This window comes from Coregonus clupeaformis, chromosome 26, assembly GCF_020615455.1.
Source record: "Coregonus clupeaformis isolate EN_2021a chromosome 26, ASM2061545v1, whole genome shotgun sequence".
Classification (NCBI taxonomy): Eukaryota; Metazoa; Chordata; class Actinopteri; order Salmoniformes; family Salmonidae; genus Coregonus; species Coregonus clupeaformis.
In genome coordinates this window covers 36,349,194-36,370,678 of record NC_059217.1, presented here as the reverse complement: position 1 = coordinate 36,370,678, position 21,485 = coordinate 36,349,194, and the positions used below count along the sequence as shown (strand labels likewise).

Genomic DNA, 21,485 nt, shown 5'->3' with positions numbered 1-21,485 from the left:
ATACAGTGAGGGAAAAAAGTATTTGATCCCCTGCTGATTTTGTACGTTTGCCCACTGACAAAGAAATGATCAGTCTATAATTTTAATGGTAGGTTTATTTGAACAGTGAGAGACAGAATAACAACAAAAAAATCCAGAAAAACGCATGTCAAAAATGTTAAAAATTCATTTGCATTTTAATGAGGGAAATAAGTATTTGACCCCCTCTCAATCAGAAAGATTTCTGGCTCCCAGCTGTCTTTTATACAGGTAACGAACTGAGATTAGGAGCACACTCTTAAAGGGAGTGCTCCTAATCTCAGTTTGTAACCTGTATAAAAGACACCTGTCCACAGAAGCAATCAATCAATCAGATTCCAAACTCTCCACCATGGCCAAGACCAAAGAGCTCTCCAAGGATGTCAGGGACAAGATTGTAGACCTACACAAGGCTGGAATGGGCTACAAGACCATCGCCAAGCAGCTTGGTGAGAAGGTGACAACATTTGGTGTGATTATTCGCAAATGGAAGAAACACAAAATAACTGTCAATCTCCCTCGGTCTGGGGCTCCATGCAAGATCTCATCTCGTGGAGTTGCAATGATCATGAGAACGGTGAGGAATCAGCCCAGAACTACACAGGAGGATCTTGTCAATGATCTCAAGGCAGCTGGGACCATAGTCACCAAGAAAACAAGTGGCCTAGCCAGTCTCCAGACCTTAATCCCATAGAAAATATGTGGAGGGAGCTGAAGGTTTGAGTTGCCAAACGTCAGGCTCGAATCCTTAATGACTTGGAGATCATCTGCAAAGAGGAGTGGGACAAAATCCCTCCTGAGATGTGTGCAAACCTGGTGTCCAACTACAAGAAACGTCTGACCTCTGTGATTGCCAACAAGGGTTTTGCCACCAAGTACTAAGTACTTATTTCCCTCATTAAAATGCAAATCAATTTATAATATTTCCGACATGCGTTTTTCTGGATTTTTTTGTTGTTATTCTTTATCTCACTGTTCAAATAAACCTACCATTAAAATTCTAGACTGATCATGTCTTTGTCAGTGGGAAAACGTATAAAATCAGCAGGGGATCAAATACTTTTTTCCCTCACTGTACATGGAAGTACATGTAATCCATTCATTACATACAATTTAAAGCCATAGATGTATCATCATCATCCTACTGTATGTCTGTCATCCTACTGTATGTCTGTCATACTACTGTATGTCTGTCATCCTACTGTATGTCTGTCTGAGGTAATAAAGGAATAATTCTGCAGGGCAGGATTAACTCTATGTGCCCTGAAGGAAAATGTGTTTTAATCATTCTTTCCTTCATAAAAAGCATGGTCCTCTGTAGCTCAGCTGGTAGAGCACGGCGCTTGTAACGCCAAGGTAGTGGGTTCAATCCCCGGGACTACCCATACACAAAAATGTATGCACGCATGACTGTAAGTCGCTTTGGATAAAAGCGTCTGCTAAATGGCATATTATTATTATAACAACCTGAGAAGTATACTGTAGTCATAACTGGACAGTTAATCCTGAGGGGGGTTCTGATTACCTTTTTGATTCTCAGCAGTCTCACGTCTCGTCCAGCTATCTGCTCCGAGGAGAACTGTTAACACAGCCAGCAGAGAGGGATGGTTACATCACAATACTGGATCACAGTGAATAGACATGTATAGACAGGGGTTCCAAAAGGGTTCTTCGGCAGTCCCCATAGGAGAACCATTTTTGTTCCAGGTAGAACCATTTTTGGTTCCTGGTAGAACCCTTTTGGGTTCCATGTAGATTGAACCCAAAAGGGTTCTACCTCGAAACAAAAGGGTTCTACCTGGAAACAAAAGGGTTCTACCTGGAACCAAAAAGGGTTATTCAAAGAGTGATCCTATGGGGACAGCCGAAGAACCCTTTTAGGTTCTAGAAAGCACCTTTTTTTTCTAAGAGTGTATGGATAGTACAATATATACATTATATCTCCATTATATATGGCTTTAGCTATAGAAAACCGCTTTCCTGAGGTGCATTTACTTTTTCAAAGAAAGACGAGAACAAAAGAGGTTTCCAGGATGGTTATAACACGAATAGAATGGCTGTCACAGCGACTCAATGAGGATCTATGGTTACCTAGAAGGCATGGCTCACATTGAAAGGAGACTGACATTTACACACGGCTTTATAGTCAAAGTCACGATTCACAGATCTTCAAAGGCACATCTTCTGTTCAGTCTCTTCGTAAAGATCTTATTGGCATCCCACTGGGCACACACTGGTTGAATCAATGTTGTTTCCAAATAATTTCCATGAAATTACGTTGAACCAACGTGGAATAGACAATGAATTGACGTCTGTGCCCAGTGGTATATGAATGATCTACTTCTTCAAAGAGATATTTTTGCGTATTGTGGGTTCTACACCTGTATACAGACCCCTTGACTTTTTCCACATTTTGTTACGTTACAGCCTTATTCTAAAATGGATTAAATAAATAAAAATTCTCAGCGATCTACTCACAATACCCCATAATGACAAAGTGAAAACAGGTTTTTAGAATTATTTGCAAAAACCCCAGAAATACCGTATTTACATAAGTATTCAGACCCTTTGCTATGAGACTCGAAATTGAGCTCAGGTGCATCCTGTTTCCATTGATCATCCTTGAGATGTTTCTACAACTTGATTGGAGTCCACCTGTGGTAAATTCAATTGATTGGACATGATCTGTCAACTGTGGGACCTGTTTATCTAAGGTCAAACAGTTGACAGTGCATGTCAGAGCAAAAACCAAGCCATGAGGTCAAAGGAATTGTCCGTAGAGCACTAAGACAGGATTGTGTCGAGGCACAGATCTGGGAAACGGTACCAAAACATTTCTACAGCATTGACGGTCACCAAGAACACAGTGGACATCATTCGTAAATGGAAGAAGTTTGGAACCACCAAGTCTCTTCCTAGAGCTGGCCGCCCGGCCAAACTGAGCAATCAGGGGAGAAGGGCCTTGGTCAGGGAGGTGACCAAGAATCCCATGGTCACTCAGAGCTCCAGAGTTCCTCTGTGGAGATTGGAGAACCTTCCAGAAGGACAACCATCTCTGCAGCACTCCACCAATCAGGCCTTTATGGTAGAGTGGCAAGACGGAAGGCACTCCTCAGTAAAAGGCACATGACAGCCCGCTTGGAGTTTGCCAAAAGGCATCTAAAGGACTCTCAGACCATGAGAAACAAGATTCTCTGGTCTGATGAAACCAAGATTGAACTATTTGGCCTGAATGCCAAGTGTCACGTCTGGAGGAAACCTGGCACCATCCCTACGGTGAAACATGGTGGTGGCAGCATCATGCTGTGGGGATGTTTTTTTCGGCGGTAGGGACTGGGAGACTAGTCAGGATCAAGGCAAAGATGAACGGAGCAAAGTACAGAGAGATCCTTGATGAAAACCTGCTCCAGAGCTCTCAGGACCTCAGACTGGGGCGAAGGTTCACCTTCCAACCGGACAACGATCCTAAGCACACAGCCAAGACAACGCAGGAGTGGCTTCGGGACATGTCTCTGAATGTCCTTGAGTGGCCCAGCCAGAGCCCGGACTTGAACCTGATCGAACATCTCTGAAGAGCACTGAAAATAGCTGTGCAGCAACACTCCCCATCCAACCTGACAGAGCTTGAGAAGATCTGCAGAGAGGAATGGGAGAAACTCCCCAAATACAGGTGTGCCAAGCTTGTAGCGTCATACCCAAGAAGACTCGAGGCTGTAATCGCTGCCAAAGGTGCTTCAACAAAGTACTGAGTAAAGGGTCTGAATACTTATGTAAATGTGATATTTCCGTTTTTTATTTTTAGTACATTTGCAAAAATTTATAAAAACCAGTTTTTGCTTTGTCATTATGGGATTTAGTGTGTAGATTGAGGAGGGGGGGAAAAACTATTTAATCAATTTTAGAATAAGGCTGTAACGTAACAAAATGTGGAAAAAGTCAAGGGGTCTGAATATTTTCCGAATGCACTGTACATGACATGATCCTATACGTTTAAAAGTCTGGCAGATATAGACAGGCTAAGCTCAGGCATACAGTACCATGGAGTGGGGATCAAAGTCTTCCACATATTTCTGAAAGCTCTGAAAGACAAACAACATATGATGAGACAGTTCAACATGTCATTCCTGCATTGAGGTTCAGCACCACTAGGAAACATGGTTGAGCAATAGGTCTATAATATAACCCTATATCACTGAAATGGCAATTCTTTATTTTGTTAGGCTACAACATTGTAAAACTTCTTCATAGGTTCAACCCAAACCAGTTCAATGTAGCGTATCATTTATCATTTATCATTACGTTTCTAAATGACTTTGGCATGTAATCAGGCCCTAGCAGAGAATGAGTGTGCTGAGTGTTAAAGGGCTAGATTTCTTTTGACAACCACTTCTATGTCTTTAAATGGTACTTTAAATGGATTTATTTAATAATATGAGAAAAACCAAGGCTGTGGATCCATTTTCCATATCTTTCAATCTTTGTAAAATAAAGTGATGACAAGGTCTAGGCAACTGTAGAGATAAGAACGTCAGTATGAATATCGGTCAAATTAAACGAACAAGGCTAACTTCAAAAATCTATCTTTTATTGCTAAAACCAACTCATTTCAGTGTTTCAATGCATTGGATGTAACTATAAAACATAGATTTTTGAAGCAAACTTCCATTGTCCTACCAACAGTTGCTGAAAATCAGTTTTTCCGTTTTCTCCACTGTTCAAGAACTGTCATTTGAAAAAGCGAGATAGCGACCACATTTTTTATTTTCACTTCAAAATATCTCAAAAGGAGTAAAAAAAGAGAGAAAGAAAACAGAACAGGCTTATTCAATCTGCCTTTCACGTGTCTCTGTCTGCTAATGTGACATTCACAATGTGACATCTAAAGGCTCATCATTCTCCTCTAGGACAGGCCTCATTGATACGCACGCATGCACACACACAAAAGCACACACACCGTCATCTGTAACAAAGGAGGAATAAAAAGCGTCTCTATAAAAGCATTGTTTTCTGAATGAACGTTTGTCCTATTTCACACATGTACAAGTGCGAATTGGTAAATAGTTTTCTTACATATCCCACAGAACCCTCAGAGAATGGGGTCAGAGCCAGGGAACAGCCATTATTGACGGCGACCCTGGAACAATTAGGGTTAAGTGCCTTGCTCATGGGCACATCAACATATTTTTGAATAGCATCACCAGAACAAAAGGCCCTCTGAGGTACGAGGCTGCATTTCAAATTGTCTATAGTGCATCACTTTTCACCAGATACAGTGCAGAATATAGGGAACAGCAGAGTGACAATTGAGATTTCCACAGAGTTTGTTATGACAGATCTGGAATGAAGTTTAGAACAAGGACTGTCAAATCAAAAAATGTAATAACAATAATCATGTAGGTTAGAATAAAAACAGGGAGGTCTTTCTTCCTAGAGCACAGGAAGTGGTTTTTGGTCTCAGTCTCAGTTTGTATCAAACACTAAAAAGGCCTTGACAGTGGGACAATGCACTGTCAGCGCACATGAGGTCAACCTGGACACTTAAAGAAGCTGTACACCCACATAATGTACACCATTCAGCATCCACACCATCTGCATATCTACATAGAGACAAAATAACGCCCAATTCATGTACACAGTCATTAGTTGAGCTATCGACTACAAGGAACTAGTGCATCCAACAGAGAGGACAGATTGGGAACCAGAGACGTAAAGGAGGCAGTCACTCCATGCATCACTCAAGGGAAGAAAGAGGGATTGATTTAGATAGGAAAGAGGAAGGGGAAACAGCCACTAAACTACTAATAACCACTCAGAGCAGAGGAGAGAAGAGAAGTGGAGAGAAGAGGAGAGGAGAGTCAGAGGAGAGGAGAGTCAGAGGAGAGTCAGAAGAGAGGAGAGGAGAGGAGAGGAGAGGAGAGGAGAGGAGAGGAGAGGGAGAGGGAGAGGAGAGGAGAGGAGAGGAGAGGAGAGGAGAGGAGAGGGAGGGAGAGGAGAGGAGAGGAGGAGAGGGAGAGGAGAGGAGAGTCAGAGAAGAGTCAGAGAAGAGTCAGAGAAGAGGAGAGTCAGAGGAGAGGAGAGTCAGAGAAGAGGAGAGTCAGAGAAGAGGAGAGTCAGAGGAGAGGAGAGTCAGAAGGGAAGGTGGTGATGGGTATGGATTACTTGTCTCTTGTTGTTGGACCTAAAGGAGGTGTTATACGTCACCATCCGTTTCAGCATCTCGGGGGGCTGTAACAGGAACCAGACAGCATTCATAAGAGATTGACACTACAACACTAAGCTTCTTCTTTCTCTCTCCCTCTCTCTCCCTCTCTCTATCTATTTCCCTCTGCATCTTACGGTTAAGTACTCTGTTACTGACAAGTTCTGTAGATAAACTGCAAAGACGATAATACTCTCTGTGGATTCACCCTTGACAACATGGATGATATATAAAGAGCTGATCCTCTCTTGGTTTTTCTGGATGGTGGTGACCAGTGGAGGCTGCTGAGGGGAGGACGGCTCATAGCAATGGCTGGAACAGAGTAAATGGAATGGCATCAAACACATGGAAACCACGTGTTTGATGTATTTGATGCCATTCCAGCCATTACCACGAGCCCGTCCTCCCCAATTAAGGTGCCACCAACCTCCTGTGGTGCTGACATATGGTAAATGACCAGTGGGAGCAGAGTGAGTGCTATCTCCATGGGAGGGAGAGTGGCAGGGAGAGAGGAAGGGACATTAGCATAGCCTCGCTGTTGGATGAAAACCTCTTTATCTCCAAAACAGAAACCTTTCAGGAAATGGAAAAAGCTGCCATATTTTCCCATTAACGAACATACAATTATGAAACTTCAGAATGTATTTTGAATACAGTGCAATCAAAAACATGATTTTCCTGTGTTTTATATATATTTCCACACTATGAGGTTGGAATAATAATGTAAACGAGTATCACGGCAAGGAAACAAAACACGAAGCGGATTTAACACCCCTAATGTTGGAAACAAACATAATTATGTTGTCATCCAGAGTCCAATTTTTTTTTTAAAACCTTAGCACACAATATTTTACATACAGCAGGTTTTTAAAGGACCGAACAATTTGGTCTTCTTCGTGTTTTCACTTTTGCTGTGGAAACAATATTGCAATCCTGGTATTGTCACAGCCCTAGTTTTGGTCTACCTGGTGACATCACCAGGCGGTAAATTAGTTAATAGACCAACAAGAAAGGGAGTTCCAAACCTCTCTGCCAATAACAGCTAGTTTTCAGTTTTCCCCTCCCCACTCAGACCACTCCCAGACCGTCCTAGCCAGATTCTTGCTTGAGAAATTGCTCTTTGCTATGATGATGTGTTTATTTTTGACCATTTGAATTGAAAACAATCACAGTAAGGTTCTTAATTGTTACCCAGAAATGATTTGATATTGAGATAAAAACTACTGCATTGGACCTTTAAGAGGTTTTCATCCAACAGCTATGATAGCCTCTGCCTGCCTAGCCTCTGGGTCAACCTGATAACATCCTGATAATGAAGTTAGCATCTGTACGCTAACCACCCTTGTCTGGTGCAGCACAGAAACCAGGGAAACAGCTTGAACGAGCACCCTGGCTAGGACAATGACAACAAACTAGCACCCTGCCTAGGGACAGTGACAATCAACTAGCACCCCGGCTAGGGACAGTGACAACCAACTAGCACCTTGGTTAGGGACAGTGACAACCATCTAGCACCCTGGTTAGGGACAGTGACAACCAACTAGCACCCCGGCTAGGGACAGTGACAGGAGAACACAGCAAGCGTGCACAAAGGGGTTGAGGGAGAGAGAAAGAGGGGGGTTAGGAGTCTGTGTTTCTTACCACGCCCTCAGAGCGGAGGGTAGGTCGATGGGACTGGTTCTGGGGTAGCATGACTGGTTTAGACATGGCAGGGGCCATCTGACGCCTCTGGTTGGGTGGGCTAGGAGCTATTTGCTATTGGGAACATCCGTTGAGCAGCAAATATGACAGCAAACAATGGGGTTACAGTGGTCTACAGTGAGAAGCAGAGCACCATGGACATTATTGAAAAGCACTCATAAGGATTCTACTGCTGAATCCCAGAACAAACAGCTCATGATGAAACCACTGACATCAGAGATTTACCAACTGTGATTTAACCCTGTGTATCTCTATGTTTAACCCTGTAAGATCAGAGGCCTGGGGATGTTCTAGAACTGTGAAGAACGTGGCATGGTTTAAATGTCAACAGATCTCCAGCTTGTCTCAACATTTGTTCACATCACACAAGTAACTCCTTCTAGGCAGGCTTACTGAACAATCTCAAATATCAGACTTACCAGGGGATTGCTTGAATTGGATACACCACTGACATGGAAAGTGTTTCTCATCACCTGAACCAGGGAAAGAGTATCGTGTATTCATCCCTGAATTACTTTTGCCAAACGCTACTGGAATATCAATGTTACACACACACACACACTCAAAGGGGTGGTTTGAAGTGGAACATACATCAAGAGAGGAGAAATATTGCACTTAAAGATGAGCTATTCATTCTTGACTCACAGCCTCTCTCGCCTGCATAGACAATGTAACGTAAAACACCCACCACTTACTGCATATCACACCACAACACACCATGCGATTCTACACCCACTGCTGTCAAATACTATAACAACATTACAAATCACACAGCACCACCACAAACAGACTGAATAAAAACCAGCATTTCATTTCAATGGAGAGGAAATTGATGTCGTTCTTCACACCATTCAGTCATTGTGATGTTTTCCTCTCCCATACATCTTCCCAGCACAGATCATGCAGAGTTAATGTCCTAACAAATTACCCTGCCCCCTTGATGTTCTAAGATCTGAAGGAACAAGATGTAAGCAGCAATGTAAAAGTATCTTCCCTAAACCAATTAGATGGTTTACTGGGAACCATAACAATATTGTTGCTCACACTTGTCCGCACCCATCAACTCAGCTAAAAGGTTTCGGGGCAAGGCAAGGGCTAGGGGCTAGGGGTTGTTTTCAGACCAGACCATAGACACCCCAGGGAGGCTACCTTAGAGTTCGAGGGGTAGGTCATTTCACTGGCGTTGGACGAGGAGTAACCTCCCCTCGGCAGGTACCCACCCCCTTCCCACTCGCTCCTTGTCTCTGGAGGACTGGAGGGGTGATGGTGGTGGTACCCTCAGGGTGCTGGGGAGGTGGGGGCGGAGGGGGTGGGGGAGGCGGGGGTGGAGGAGGTGGAGGTTGAGGAGTGGGCCAGGGGGAGGAGGGTGGCCTGGGGAGGGAGGGGGGTAGTGGGAGGAGGAGGAGGAGGAGGGAGGAGGGTACCTAGAAGGAGGAGGTGGAGGCGGAGGAGGAGGAAGGGGCTGACATCCTCTGGAGGCCGCGGTAGAAGCCGAGGGAGGGGGCTTGCGGGTCGATGGTCGTGGTGAGGGGGGAGAGAAGTTGGGGATGGTGGGGTTGAGTCTGGGGGAAGGTGGCGGGAGAGGTAGGGGTGGTGGGGGCTGGGAGGAAGAAGGCTGGGTGGGGTCCAGTCTCTTCAGGTGCCCCCTCAGACTCTGGTCCACCTCATCCAAGTTGAAATCATCCAGGTCAGTGGTTGCCAGCCGGAGACCCCCATGGAAACGCCTCACCATGGGCCCAGAGGCAGGAGACCGAGGAGGGGACATCTGAAGGACAAGCCCTGTCACTCAGACACTCACAACCACAGAGCTATCACAGTACTCCACACAGACAGTCACAGAGCACTATGATCACTGTCTTTGAATAACAAGATAAATGACTCACTGTATCCTACCACAAATCTATCAATTACCTACAAATAAAAAAATAATATGCGATAGGAACACAGGTGGTCCTCACTGATACAAGGAGGAAAGGGGGTTCTAGGAAAGGTGGTTCTACATAGCTCTAGGAGAGGTAGTTCTACATAGTTCTAGGAGAGGGGGTTCTAGGTGTACCTCTGGGGACTCGTTCTCCACACAGGAAATTTGTTCCAGCCATGTCTGACACAGACGTTCCACCCAGCGCTGCACCTTCTCCGACTCCTCCAGATCCTCCCGCTCAGTCTCTGACACCTGGGGCACTGCACAGCGCAACGCAAGGCAACGGAATACTCAAGACTGGGTCACTGGTCACTCATATAGAACAACATATAACTCAAGGCTGGGTTATGGCTCAGTCATACAGAACAACATATAACTCAAGGCTGGGTTATGGCTCAGTCATACAGCAAAGTATAAATGAAAAAAGAACGCACATACTATTGGCGAGATACCTCCTGCACCAGTTTACTGATCATTACTCCTACCTCCTGCACCAGTCTACTGATCATTACTCCTACCTCCTGCACCAGTCTACTGATCATTAGTCCTATCTCCTGTACCAGTTTACTGATCATTACTCCTACCTCCTGCACCAGTTTACTGATCATTAGTCCTACCTCCTGCAACGGTCAGATCATTACTCCTGCATCCTTCACCAGTCTACTGATCATTACTCCTACCTCCTGCACCAGTTTACTGATCATTAGTCCTACCTCCTGCACCAGTTTACTGATCATTACTCCTACCTCCTGCACCAGTTTACTGATCATTAGTCCTACCTCCTGCAACGGTCAGATCATTACTCCTGCATCCTTCACCAGTCTACTGATCATTACTCCTACCTCCTGCACCAGTTTACTGATCATTAGTCCTACCTCCTGCACCAGTCTACTGATCATTACTCCTACCTCCTGTACTAGTCTACTGATCATTACTCCTACCTCCTGCACCAGTTTACTGATCATTACTCCTACCTCCTGCACCAGTCTACTGATCATTATTCCTACCTCCTTCACCAGTCTACTGATCATTACTCCTACCTCCTGCACCAGTCTACTGATCATTATTCCTACCTCCTGCACCAGTTTACTGATCATTAGTCCTACCTCCTGCAACGGTCAGATCATTATTCCTACCTCCTTCACCAGTCTACTGATCATTACTCCTACCTCCTGCACCAGTCTACTGATCATTATTCCTACCTCCTGCACCAGTTTACTGATCATTAGTCCTACCTCCTGCAACGGTCAGATCATTACTCCTGCATCCTTCACCAGTCTACTGATCATTACTCCTACCTCCTGCACCAGTCAGATCATTACTCCTACCTCCTGCACCAGTCTACTGATCATTATTCCTACCTCCTGCGCTAGTTTACTGATCATTACTCCTACCTCCTGCACCAGTCAGATCATTACTCCTGCATCCTTCACCAGTCTACTGATCATTACTCCTAACTCATGCATCAGTCAAATCATTACTCCTACCTTCTACACCAGTCAGATCATTACTCCTACCTCCTGCACCAGTGAGATCATTACTCCTACCTCCTGCACCAGTCAGATCATTAGTCCTACCTTCTACACCAGTCAGATCATTACTCCTACCTCCTGCACCAGTGAGATCATTACTCCTACCTCCTGCACCAGTCAGATCATTAGTCCTACCTTCTACACCAGTCAGATCATTACTCCTACCTCCTGCACCAGTCTACTGATCTTCAGCTGTTTCTCTCGTTCATACATTTCCTCCTTCTCTGCAGCCAGCTTCAGCTCTAACTCCATCTCTTTCTTGTTCTTCCTCTGTTCCTGCAGGGTGTCCATGTTGGACACCTTCTTCTTCTTCTCTCCTTTCTGAGGCGCCAGTTAAGTTTGTCATTATAGAAACCAAGGAGAAACCAGAACCCATGATTCCACTCCAAACCACAAACCATGCAAAAAACGATACAGTACAATAACGTTTTCCAACTTCCAACAGACACTGACGGCCATTACAATATAGGTTAATAACTGCCACAGCATTGTGGTGACAGAACCAGTAAATAAGTCATGTTATTTTGCTCCAAGTTAACCTTCAGAAATTATTCACATCCCTTGACTTTTTCCAAATGTTGTTGTGTTACAGCCTGAATTTAAAATTGATTTTGTGTCACTGACCTACACACAATACCCTATAATGTCAAAGTGGAATAATGGTTTTAGAAATTTTTACAAATTCATCAAAAAAGAAAAGCTCAATAAATATCCAACCCTTTTGTTATGATAAGCCTAAATAAGTTCAGGAGTAAAGATTTGCTTAACAAGTCACATAATAAGTTAAATGGACTCACTCTTTGTGCAATAATAGTGTTTAACATGATTTTTTGAATGACTACCTCATCTCTGTACCCCACACATACAATTATCTGTAAAGGTCCCTCAGTCGAGCAGTGAATTTCAAACACAGATTCAACAACAAAGACCGGGAGGTTTTCCAATGCCTCGCAAAGAAGGGCACCTATCGGTAGATGGGTAAATATTTTCTAAGCAGACATTGAATATCCCTTTTCTGCATGGTGAAGTTATTAATTACACTTATTAATTACACAGTCACTACAAAGATACAGGCGTCTTTCCTAACTCAGTTGCCAGAGAGAAAATAAACCGCTCAGGGATTTCTGTCACGGTTCCCTCAGACAGAACCCAGAAGCAGACCAGGACAAGGAGAGTTGAACGAAGGTGAGGGTTTATTACAGATTCAAAAAAGGTGCAGGATAATCCAGGGAACAGAGCGGGCGGCGTGGATGAGTTGTTGAGGGTGCAGGTGTTGGTCCAATGATGGCTCGGCAGCCGCCGACCATCAGGCAGAGGTAGGGTGAGGGTTCCGGACGAGTGACTGGAGATGGAACAAAAACGGAGGTAAGTCAACAATAAACCAACAAGGTACAAAACAACAAAACTAACGCTAGAAGCTCTAGGACTGATACTCTGATAAACCTACTGTTCATGGCTAACGATCCGGCAGGAACTGGATGTTTGGCCAGAGCCTAAGAAGGGTGATGATCAGGACCAGGTGTGCAGATTGCTGATGGGATGCAGGTGCGGAAAACAAGAGAGCTCCCCGGAGCGTTCCCGAACCCTCGGGAAACTGGAGATCACGAACAGGAAAAACTAGTCACCAGACAGGACCCGACTCAGACTGCCGGGATCGTTACAGTACCCCCTCCGACGAACGCCACCGGGCGGACCTCCCGGAGCGCCAGGATGGAGGCGGTAGAAATCACTGATGAGGTCAGCATCTAGGACCTGTCGCCGCGGAATCCAACTCCTCTCTTCAGGACCATACCCCTCCCAGTCCACGAGATACTGGAAACCCCGGCCCCGCCGTCTGGAATCCATGATGCGACGCACCGTGTAGGCAGGACCACCTCCGATCATCCGAGGAGGAGGCGGAGGAGGCGGAGGAGGCAACAGAGGACTGAGGAAGACAGGCTTGAGGCAGGAGACATGAAAGGTGGGATGGACTCTGAGCGTCCTCGGTAGTTTGAGTCGAACTGCCACTGGATTGATCACCTTCCCCACCACAAACGGACCAATGAACTTCGGTAACAACTTCCTAGACTCAGTCCGTAAAGGAAGATCCCGTGTGGCCAACCAGACCCTATCTCCGGTGGTGTAGGTGGGAGCGGGGATCCGGCGACGATTCGCCTGGAGCTGATACCGGTCCGAAACTCTAAGGAGTGCCTTTCTGGCCCGATGCCAGGTCCGGTGGCAGCAGCGAATATGGGCCTGAACAGAAGGCACTGAGAGCTCCTTCTCCTGAGAAGGGAACAAGGGAGGTTGGTAGCCATACAGGCACTGGAAGGGAGACATCCCAGTGGCAGATGTAGGGAGAGTATTGTGGGCATACTCAACCCAAGGCAACTGAGAGACCCAGGAGGTGGGGTTGGAAGAGACCAGACAGCGTAGCGTGGATTCCATCTTCTGGTTGGCTCTCTCCGCCTGACCATTGGATTGGGGGTGAAAACCAGATGTGAGACTGACTGTAGCTCCAATGGCCAAACAGAAGGACTTCCAGACAGCAGAGGTAAACTGAGGGCCACGGTCGGAAACGATATCACTGGGCAAACCGTGGACCCTGAAAACCTCCCTAACCAGGATCTCGGACGTCTCCGAGGCAGAGGGAAGCTTGGCAATTGGCACAAAGTGGGCGAACTTGCTGAATCTGTCCACGATAGTCAGAACGACCGTGTTCCCCTCAGAAGCGGGCAACCCAGTGACGAAGTCCAGGGCCAGATGCGACCATGGTCGCCGGGGAATAGGAAGGGGGTGAAGTAGTCCAGAGCTGGGCCGATTGGTACTCTTATTCTGCGCACACACTGGACAGGCAGCAACAAAACCCCGAGTATCCTCGGCCATGGCAGGCCACCAAAAAGCGTCTGCGAAGAAACGCCATTGTCCGAGCCACGCCAGGGTGACAAGCCATCTTGCTGGCGTGGGACCATTTGAGGACAGCAGGGCGAACCGACTCAGGCACAAACAACCGACCGGGTGGACCGTTACGGGACCGGGCTGGAGTCCGAAGGGCCGCCAGCACCTCCTCCTCAATCTTCCACATAACTGCTCCCACGAGCGCAGTTCCGGGGGGAGGATTGTCTCGGTCTTGGACCCACTCTCCTCCGTCTTGGAGAACATCCGGGACAAGGCGTCCGCCTTGCCGTTCTTAGATCCAGGTCGGAACGTCAGGGCAAACTTGAATCGTCCGAAAACAACGCCCACCTGGCCTGGCCGGGAGTTGAGACGTTTAGCCGATTGCACGTAAGCAAGATTCTTGTGGTCAGTCCAGACAATAAACGGTTGCTCCGCCCCCTCCAACCAGTGGCGCCACTCCTCCAAGGCAAGTTTCACCGCAGAAGCTCCCGGTTACCCACATCGTAATTCCTCTCCGCAGGCGAAAGGCGACGAGTAGTAGGCGCAGGGATGGAGTTTACTGTCCGTGGAGCATCGCTGCGACAGGATGGCGCCAACTCCCACATCAGGACGCGTCCACTTCAACGACGAACTGACGGGCCGTGTCGGTTGAGAGAGAATCGGTGCGTTGGTGAATCGCCTCTTCAAATCCAGAACGCTCGATCCGCCTCCGGATTCCACTTGAAGGTCCTGATACTGGAAGTCAAGGCAGTTAACGGAGCGGCCACACGGCTGTAATCCCGGATGAATCTGCGGTAGAAATTCGCAAACCCCAAAAATCTCTGGAGCTGCAATCTCGTACGGGCTGGGCCCATTCCAGAACCGCTCTAACCTTCTCCTGGTCCATCCTAATCTCTCCCCTGGAGATGATGTACCCGAGAAAGGATGTCGTGTGGGCGTGAAACTCGCACTTCTCGGCCTTCACGAACAGGCGATTCTCCAACAATCGCTGCAGAACCTGCCGGACATGCTGGACGTGGTCGGAAGGTTCCTTCGAGAAGATCAGAATGTCATCCAGGTAAACAAACACAAAGAGACCGATCATATCTCTCAGGACGTCGTTCACCATACTCTGGAATACCGCTGGAGCATTGGTCGTCCAAACGGCATCACCTGATACTCGAAGTGACCCATCGGTGTATTGAAACCCGTCAACCACTCGTCCCCCTCTCTGATCGGACCAGGTGATACGCATTGCGTAGGTCTAGCTTGGTGAACACCGTAGCACCCTGTAAGGAGTCGAAGGCAGAACTCATCAAGGGCAGGGGATACTTGTTCTTGACCGTGATGTCATTCAACCCCCGATAATCAATACACGGTCGAAGAGAGCCATCCTTCTTACCCACAAAGAAGAATCCCTGCCCCCAGGGGTGATGACGAGGGACGAACGAGACCAGCAGCTAGGGACTCCTTGATGTAGGTCTCCAACGCCTCACGTTCAGGTGGGGAGATACTGTATAACCTTCCCTTGGGGTAGACAGCTCCAGGAACCAGGTTGATGGCACAATCATATGGTCGGTGGGGGAGGGAGTGACAGAGCCTTCTGCTTACTGAAAACTTCCCCCAAATCGTGATATGTCTCGGGAACCAGGGACAAATCTGGGGGTTTAGCCTCAATCACCTGACTGGGAACCGAATGGGGGCAGGCAGTCTTGAGACAGTTAGCATGACAATCAAGGCTCCAACTCGTTACCTTGCCCGTCACCCAATCGAACGTGGGATTGTGTTCCTTCAGCCAGGGGTATCCAAGGACCAGAGGAACATGGGAAGACGGCAGAATGAAGAATGAAATCATCTCAGAATGATTCCCCGACAACCGCATCTTAACCGGTTCAGTCCTCATCGTGATACGTGCCAGACTACTGCCGTTCAGAGTGGTCGCTTAATGGCTTCCGGCAATTGCTCCTTGGAAAGCCCCAGCTGTTCCACCAACTTCGGCATCAAGAAAGCTTCCATCGGCACCTGAATCGATAAAAGCGTTAAGCGCTAAGCTCTGATTCCTGTTCACAAGGGTAGCCGGGAAACGGGGTCTGACAGAGGTACTGAGAGGTTGAAACCTGGCTCGCTAAAAGTCCTCCCAACTTTAGCGAGCCGGGCAGTTTGAGCGACCGCCGGGAACAAGTGGAGATGTAATGTCCCGAGCTACCACAGTAGAGGCAGCAGTTGGTCTTACGTCTATGTTGACGCTCCTCCTTGGTTAACCCGTGCCGCCCCACTTGCATGGGTTCAGAATCGGGAGAGAGGACCTCTCCACTAATCCATTGTGGTGGAGAATGATCGACGTGTTCTGGTCCACCACCCGACCCGACTGGGAACTGAGAAGCTGATCGATTGGACGGACCGCATTGCTTCTCCCTCCTTCGCTCTCGGACTCGATTATCCACCCGAATAGACAAGGCTACCAAGCTGTCCAGGTCACTAGGCTCCGGATAGGAGATCAACTCATCCTTGAGCTGCTCCGACAGACCCTGGTAAAAGGCCGCTTGCAGAGACTCCTGCGTTCCACCCACTCTCCACCGCCAACGTCTTGAACTCGATCACGAAGTCGGCCACGCTCGCGAGTTCCTTGGTGAAGCGAAAACAGGCGCCTAGCTGCGTCCCTCCCTCGGACGGAATGGTCGAAGAGCTTCCTCATCTCGGCCGTGAACCCCTGGTATGAAGCCATGCAGGGGTCTTGTCGTTCCCAAACGGCTGAAGCCCACTCCAGCGCTCGACCACGCAGCAACGCAATCACAAAGGCTATCCTAGCCTTGTCTGTGGCATAAGAGTAGGGGCTGTAGATCGAACACTAATCCACACTGCATAAGGAAGGAACGGCATCTTCCCAGCTCCCCCTCATATATATCCGGCGTCGGAACCTCGGGCTCACGGAAGGACACAGCTCCAGAAGCGGCAGGCGAGATGGGTGAAACCGGTAGTGGATCCTCCACCGAAACTTGCGTTGGTTCTGGACCTCCGTCAGACCGGTAGAAAGGTTCCGAACTGACAACGCGATCTCCTGTAGTACCGTGCTATGATGGCCCAACATCTTCTCCTGATGGGTAATGGCATGGCGAACAGAGTCCAGGTCCGCTGGGTTCATTACTGGCCGGATCGTTCTGTCACGGTTCCCTCAGACAGAACCCAGAAGCAGACCAGGACAAGGAGAGTTGAACGAAGGTGAGGGTTTATTACAGATTCAAAAAGGTGCAGGATAATCCAGGGGAACAGAGCGGGCGGCGTGGATGAGTTGTTGAGGGTGCAGGTGTTGGTCCAATGATGGCTCGGCAGCCGCCGACCATCAGGCAGAGGTAGGGTGAGGGTTCCGGACGAGTGACTGGAGATGGAACAAAAACGGAGGTAAGTCAACAATAAACCAACAAGGTACAAAACAACAAAACTAACGCTAGAAGCTCTAGGACTGATACTCTGATAAACCTACTGTTCATGGCTAACGATCCGGCAGGAACTGGATGTTTGGCCAGAGCCTAAGAAGGGTGATGATCAGGACCAGGTGTGCAGATTGCTGATGGGATGCAGGTGCGGAAAACAAGAGAGCTCCCCGGAGCGTTCCCGAACCCTCGGGAAACTGGAGATCACGAACAGGAAAAACTAGTCACCAGACAGGACCCGACTCAGACTGCCGGGATCGTTACAATTTCACCATGAGGCCAATGGTGACTTTAAAACAGTTACAGAGGTTAATGGCTGTGATAGGAGAAAACTGAAGATGGATCAACAACATTGTAGTTACTCCACAATACTAATATAAATGACAGCGTAAAAAGAAGGAAGAATGTACAGAATAAAAAATATTCCAAAACAAGCATCCTGTTTGCAATAACGCACTAACGTAGAACTGGAACAATGTGGCAATGAACTTTATGTCCTGGGGGAAAATACAACACAATCCAACACAACACATCACTGAGCACCACTCTTCATATTTTCAAGCATGGTGGTAGCTACATCATGTTATGGATATGCTTGTCATCGGCAAGGATTAGGGAGTTTTTTTTTTGGGATAAAAAGAAATGGAATAGAGCTAAGCACAGGCAAAATCCTAGAGGAAAACCTGGTTCAGTCTGCTTTCCACCAGACACTGGGATATGAATTCACCTTTCAGCAGGTCAATAACCTAAAACACAAGGCCAAATATACACTGGAGTTGCTTACCAAGATGACATTGAATGTTCCTGAGTGGCCTAGTTACAGTTTTGACTTTATTTAAATCGGCTTGAAAATCTATAACAAGACTTGCTGTCTAGCAATGATCAACAACCAACTTGACAGAGCTTGAAGAACTTTTAAAAGAATAATGTGCAAATATTGTACAATCCAGGTGTGCAAAGCTCTTAGAGACTTACCCAGAAAGACGAACAGCTATAATCACTGCCAAAGGTGATTCTAGAAAGTATTGACTTGAATACTTATTTAGATGAGATATTTCTGTATTTCGTTTTCAATACATTTGCAAAGATTTCTAAAAACGGTTTCACTTTGTCATTATGGGTTATTGTGTGTAGATGAGTGAAAAAAAATAAATGTAATCCATTTTGAATTCAGGCTGTAACACAACTAAATGTGGAGTAAGTCAAGGGATATGAATACTTCCTGAAGGCACTGTATATGCATTAGCTTTGAGAGAACACACTCACAGTACACCAAACTGCGACCGTACAGAAGACCTTGCGGAGTGTGGGCAGCTTCCCTTCATAGAGGAAAAACAACATCAACCAGAGTCACTTTGATGACAGACGCAAAACCTTGCAAGGCCGGAGAACTCAGTCAGCGTATAACTTGAGCAACTATAGAGGAAACACATCTATTATAGTTGGTCAACTGAATCCACTGCACACAACAGAAATTAAGAAAGAAAGAGAGCTCAAGGGGTTGTATTGAGAAACATGGCACCCTCCTGGATGCTAGGCAGTTTAGGAAACACAAGACAAGCTAGCTAAAGCAGAAACAGCCTAGCATCCAGGCTAGCACTACTAATGTACAGTATATGAACATGTCAATGGGTTTTGGTTGTCAAAGGAAATTGAGCATGTTGTGAGTGGTATGTTGTGAGAGTCTCTGACTCTGCGATGTGTCGGTACACTGTGAGACTCAGTCACTCACTTCTCTCCCTTCTTCTTCTTCTTCTTCCTCCTCCTCTTCCTCCTCCTCCTCATCATCATTGTCGTCAGCCTGAAACGAGCTGGCTTCATAGTCTGGAAGTGAAGAAAGTCAGAAAAGCACGGCACACAGAGGAAGAAGACAGGAGACAGACAGCATGCAGAGATTCAACACAACTGTAAGACTAGGCCCTTCCTGGTCCTGCTGCTCTTCCTTCATCTATAGGTATCGCCTGTTCCCTTGTCCTTACCAGAGCTCTTGGACTTGGTGGGTGGGGTGTTGATTTCGGGCGGGGCCGGGGAGGGACTCTTGGTTTTGGGTTGTTCTCCAGGGGTACAGTCCTCCTCCCACTCCCTGTTGTCCTTCACCTCCGCAGCCTCGATCCTAAACACACACACACAGGTCAGGAGGTCACTGCGTCATCCAAAGTTACTAAACATTCTCTGATATAGTTGTCAACACACAAGAGAACTGAAACTCTTTTATTTCAACTAGATGGTCTTTGAAGTTTAGATAGATCCTGGGTTCCCTTTATGTCACTCTCCCATTCCCTGACTGATCCGTCTGTTTCTCCCATTCCCTGACTGATCCGTCAGTTTCTCCCAGTCCCTGACTGATCCGTCAGTTTCTCCCAGTCCCTGACTGATCCGTCTGTTTCTCCCATTCCCTGACTGATCCGTCAGTTTCTCCCAGTCCCTGACTGATCCGTCTGTTTCTCCCATTCCCTGACTGATCCGTCAGTTTCTCCCAGTCCCTGACTGATCCGTCTGTTTCTCCCAGTCCCTGACTGATCCGTCAGTTTCTCCCAGTCCCTGACTGATCCGTCTGTTTCTCCCATTCCCTGACTGATCCGTCAGTTTCTCCCATTCCCTGACTGATCCGTCTGTTTCTCCTAGTCCCTGACTGATCCGTCTGTTTCTCCTAGTCCCTGACTGACCTGTATGTTCCTCTAGGAGTAGAATACGTTATTAAGTGTAGCATTATTGTACCAAATACAAAATATACCAAATACATTTATTATAGAAACAGCAATCAATATGCAAGCAGGGTGAACCCACTTCTCCATCTCCTTCTGGTAGCGTTCCTCTTCCTCAGCAGTCTTCTGAGAAATCTCCATCATTCGCCTGTTCACAACACAAAGAAACACATGTTAACAACATAAACATGTATAGGCTAGCTATCACACTGAGATGTACAGCCTATTCTTCTGGAGATAGTGTCAGTGTAATGCATTCACTCTGAAAGTTATGTTGACAACAAGTAATCACTGGAGTCTTTGTATATCTTGGATGCCAATCAGAAAAAAAAAATGTATCTTCTGTTTTGCTTGTCTTCTCCTGTGAGTCTGATTGCTATCATTGCTAGTGGAATTGCAGTCCTTTTCTAGTGTACAGAGCAAAAGAGATAGAGGCTTTTGTGCTCTGCTGATGTCTTCACAGATTGTTTTCTGAACAGATGCCTGGACGGAATTTGGCAAACTGAGCAAAGATTGTCTTCTTGTGGGTTGAAAAGTGGAAAGCAACATATGTTTCAGTCATCACCTACTGTCTGCCCAAAGAGATGACATATGTTCTCTCTCTCTGGGTGTGCCAAGATAGGTATCTGGTCATAAAGTATATGCACAGACAACAATAACTTTTGGCAAAAGTACATTGATCAGTTCCCAAATGTCAAAGCTCCAGCTCTCTGAATACAATAATATATAGTCATCAAGTGTTTTCTGTGAGTGTTTCTGTCCAATCTCCCCATCATTGTTTGGAGGGAAAACTATTCTATAGAATATTTTTTTGAGGATTTGGCCCTGGCTCTAAGCACCACAATGGAAATATGTTTGATCACCTCTTTGAGCTACACTTGATGATTTTAAATGCCCTATATCCACTTGTGTGGATTAAATTGTGTTTTTGGGAAGGGATCACCGCTGCTACCTCGTTTTCCAACCAAGGTGCATGAATTGAGGCGCAAACTGAAGTAGAGAGGAGATTCGGCAACTCTAGGAGGACAATGGAATTAAATAAAAAAGCTTCTTTATTGTTAAAAGTAGAACCAAATATCAAATTTTTATCAACCAGTCAATCAATCAGTTCATTGATATCCA

The 21,485-nt window shown here is 46.5% G+C and overlaps 1 protein-coding gene across 1 annotated transcript in view; it reads right to left on the bottom strand.

The window, feature by feature from the left end:
* The window catches only part of LOC121540707 (harmonin), a 44,642-nt gene that overhangs the window by 6,608 nt on the left and 16,549 nt on the right, over positions 1 to 21,485 (bottom strand). The window contains exons 12-16 of the mRNA XM_041849749.2: positions 20,446 to 20,511; positions 19,638 to 19,771; positions 19,391 to 19,482; positions 4,056 to 4,097; positions 1,544 to 1,597 (exon numbers count right to left, since the gene is read on the bottom strand). Of these exons, the coding sequence (XP_041705683.2) occupies positions 1,544 to 1,597; positions 4,056 to 4,097; positions 19,391 to 19,482; positions 19,638 to 19,771; positions 20,446 to 20,511 (388 nt within the window). The remainder of the gene's footprint in view (positions 1 to 1,543; positions 1,598 to 4,055; positions 4,098 to 19,390; positions 19,483 to 19,637; positions 19,772 to 20,445; positions 20,512 to 21,485) is intronic.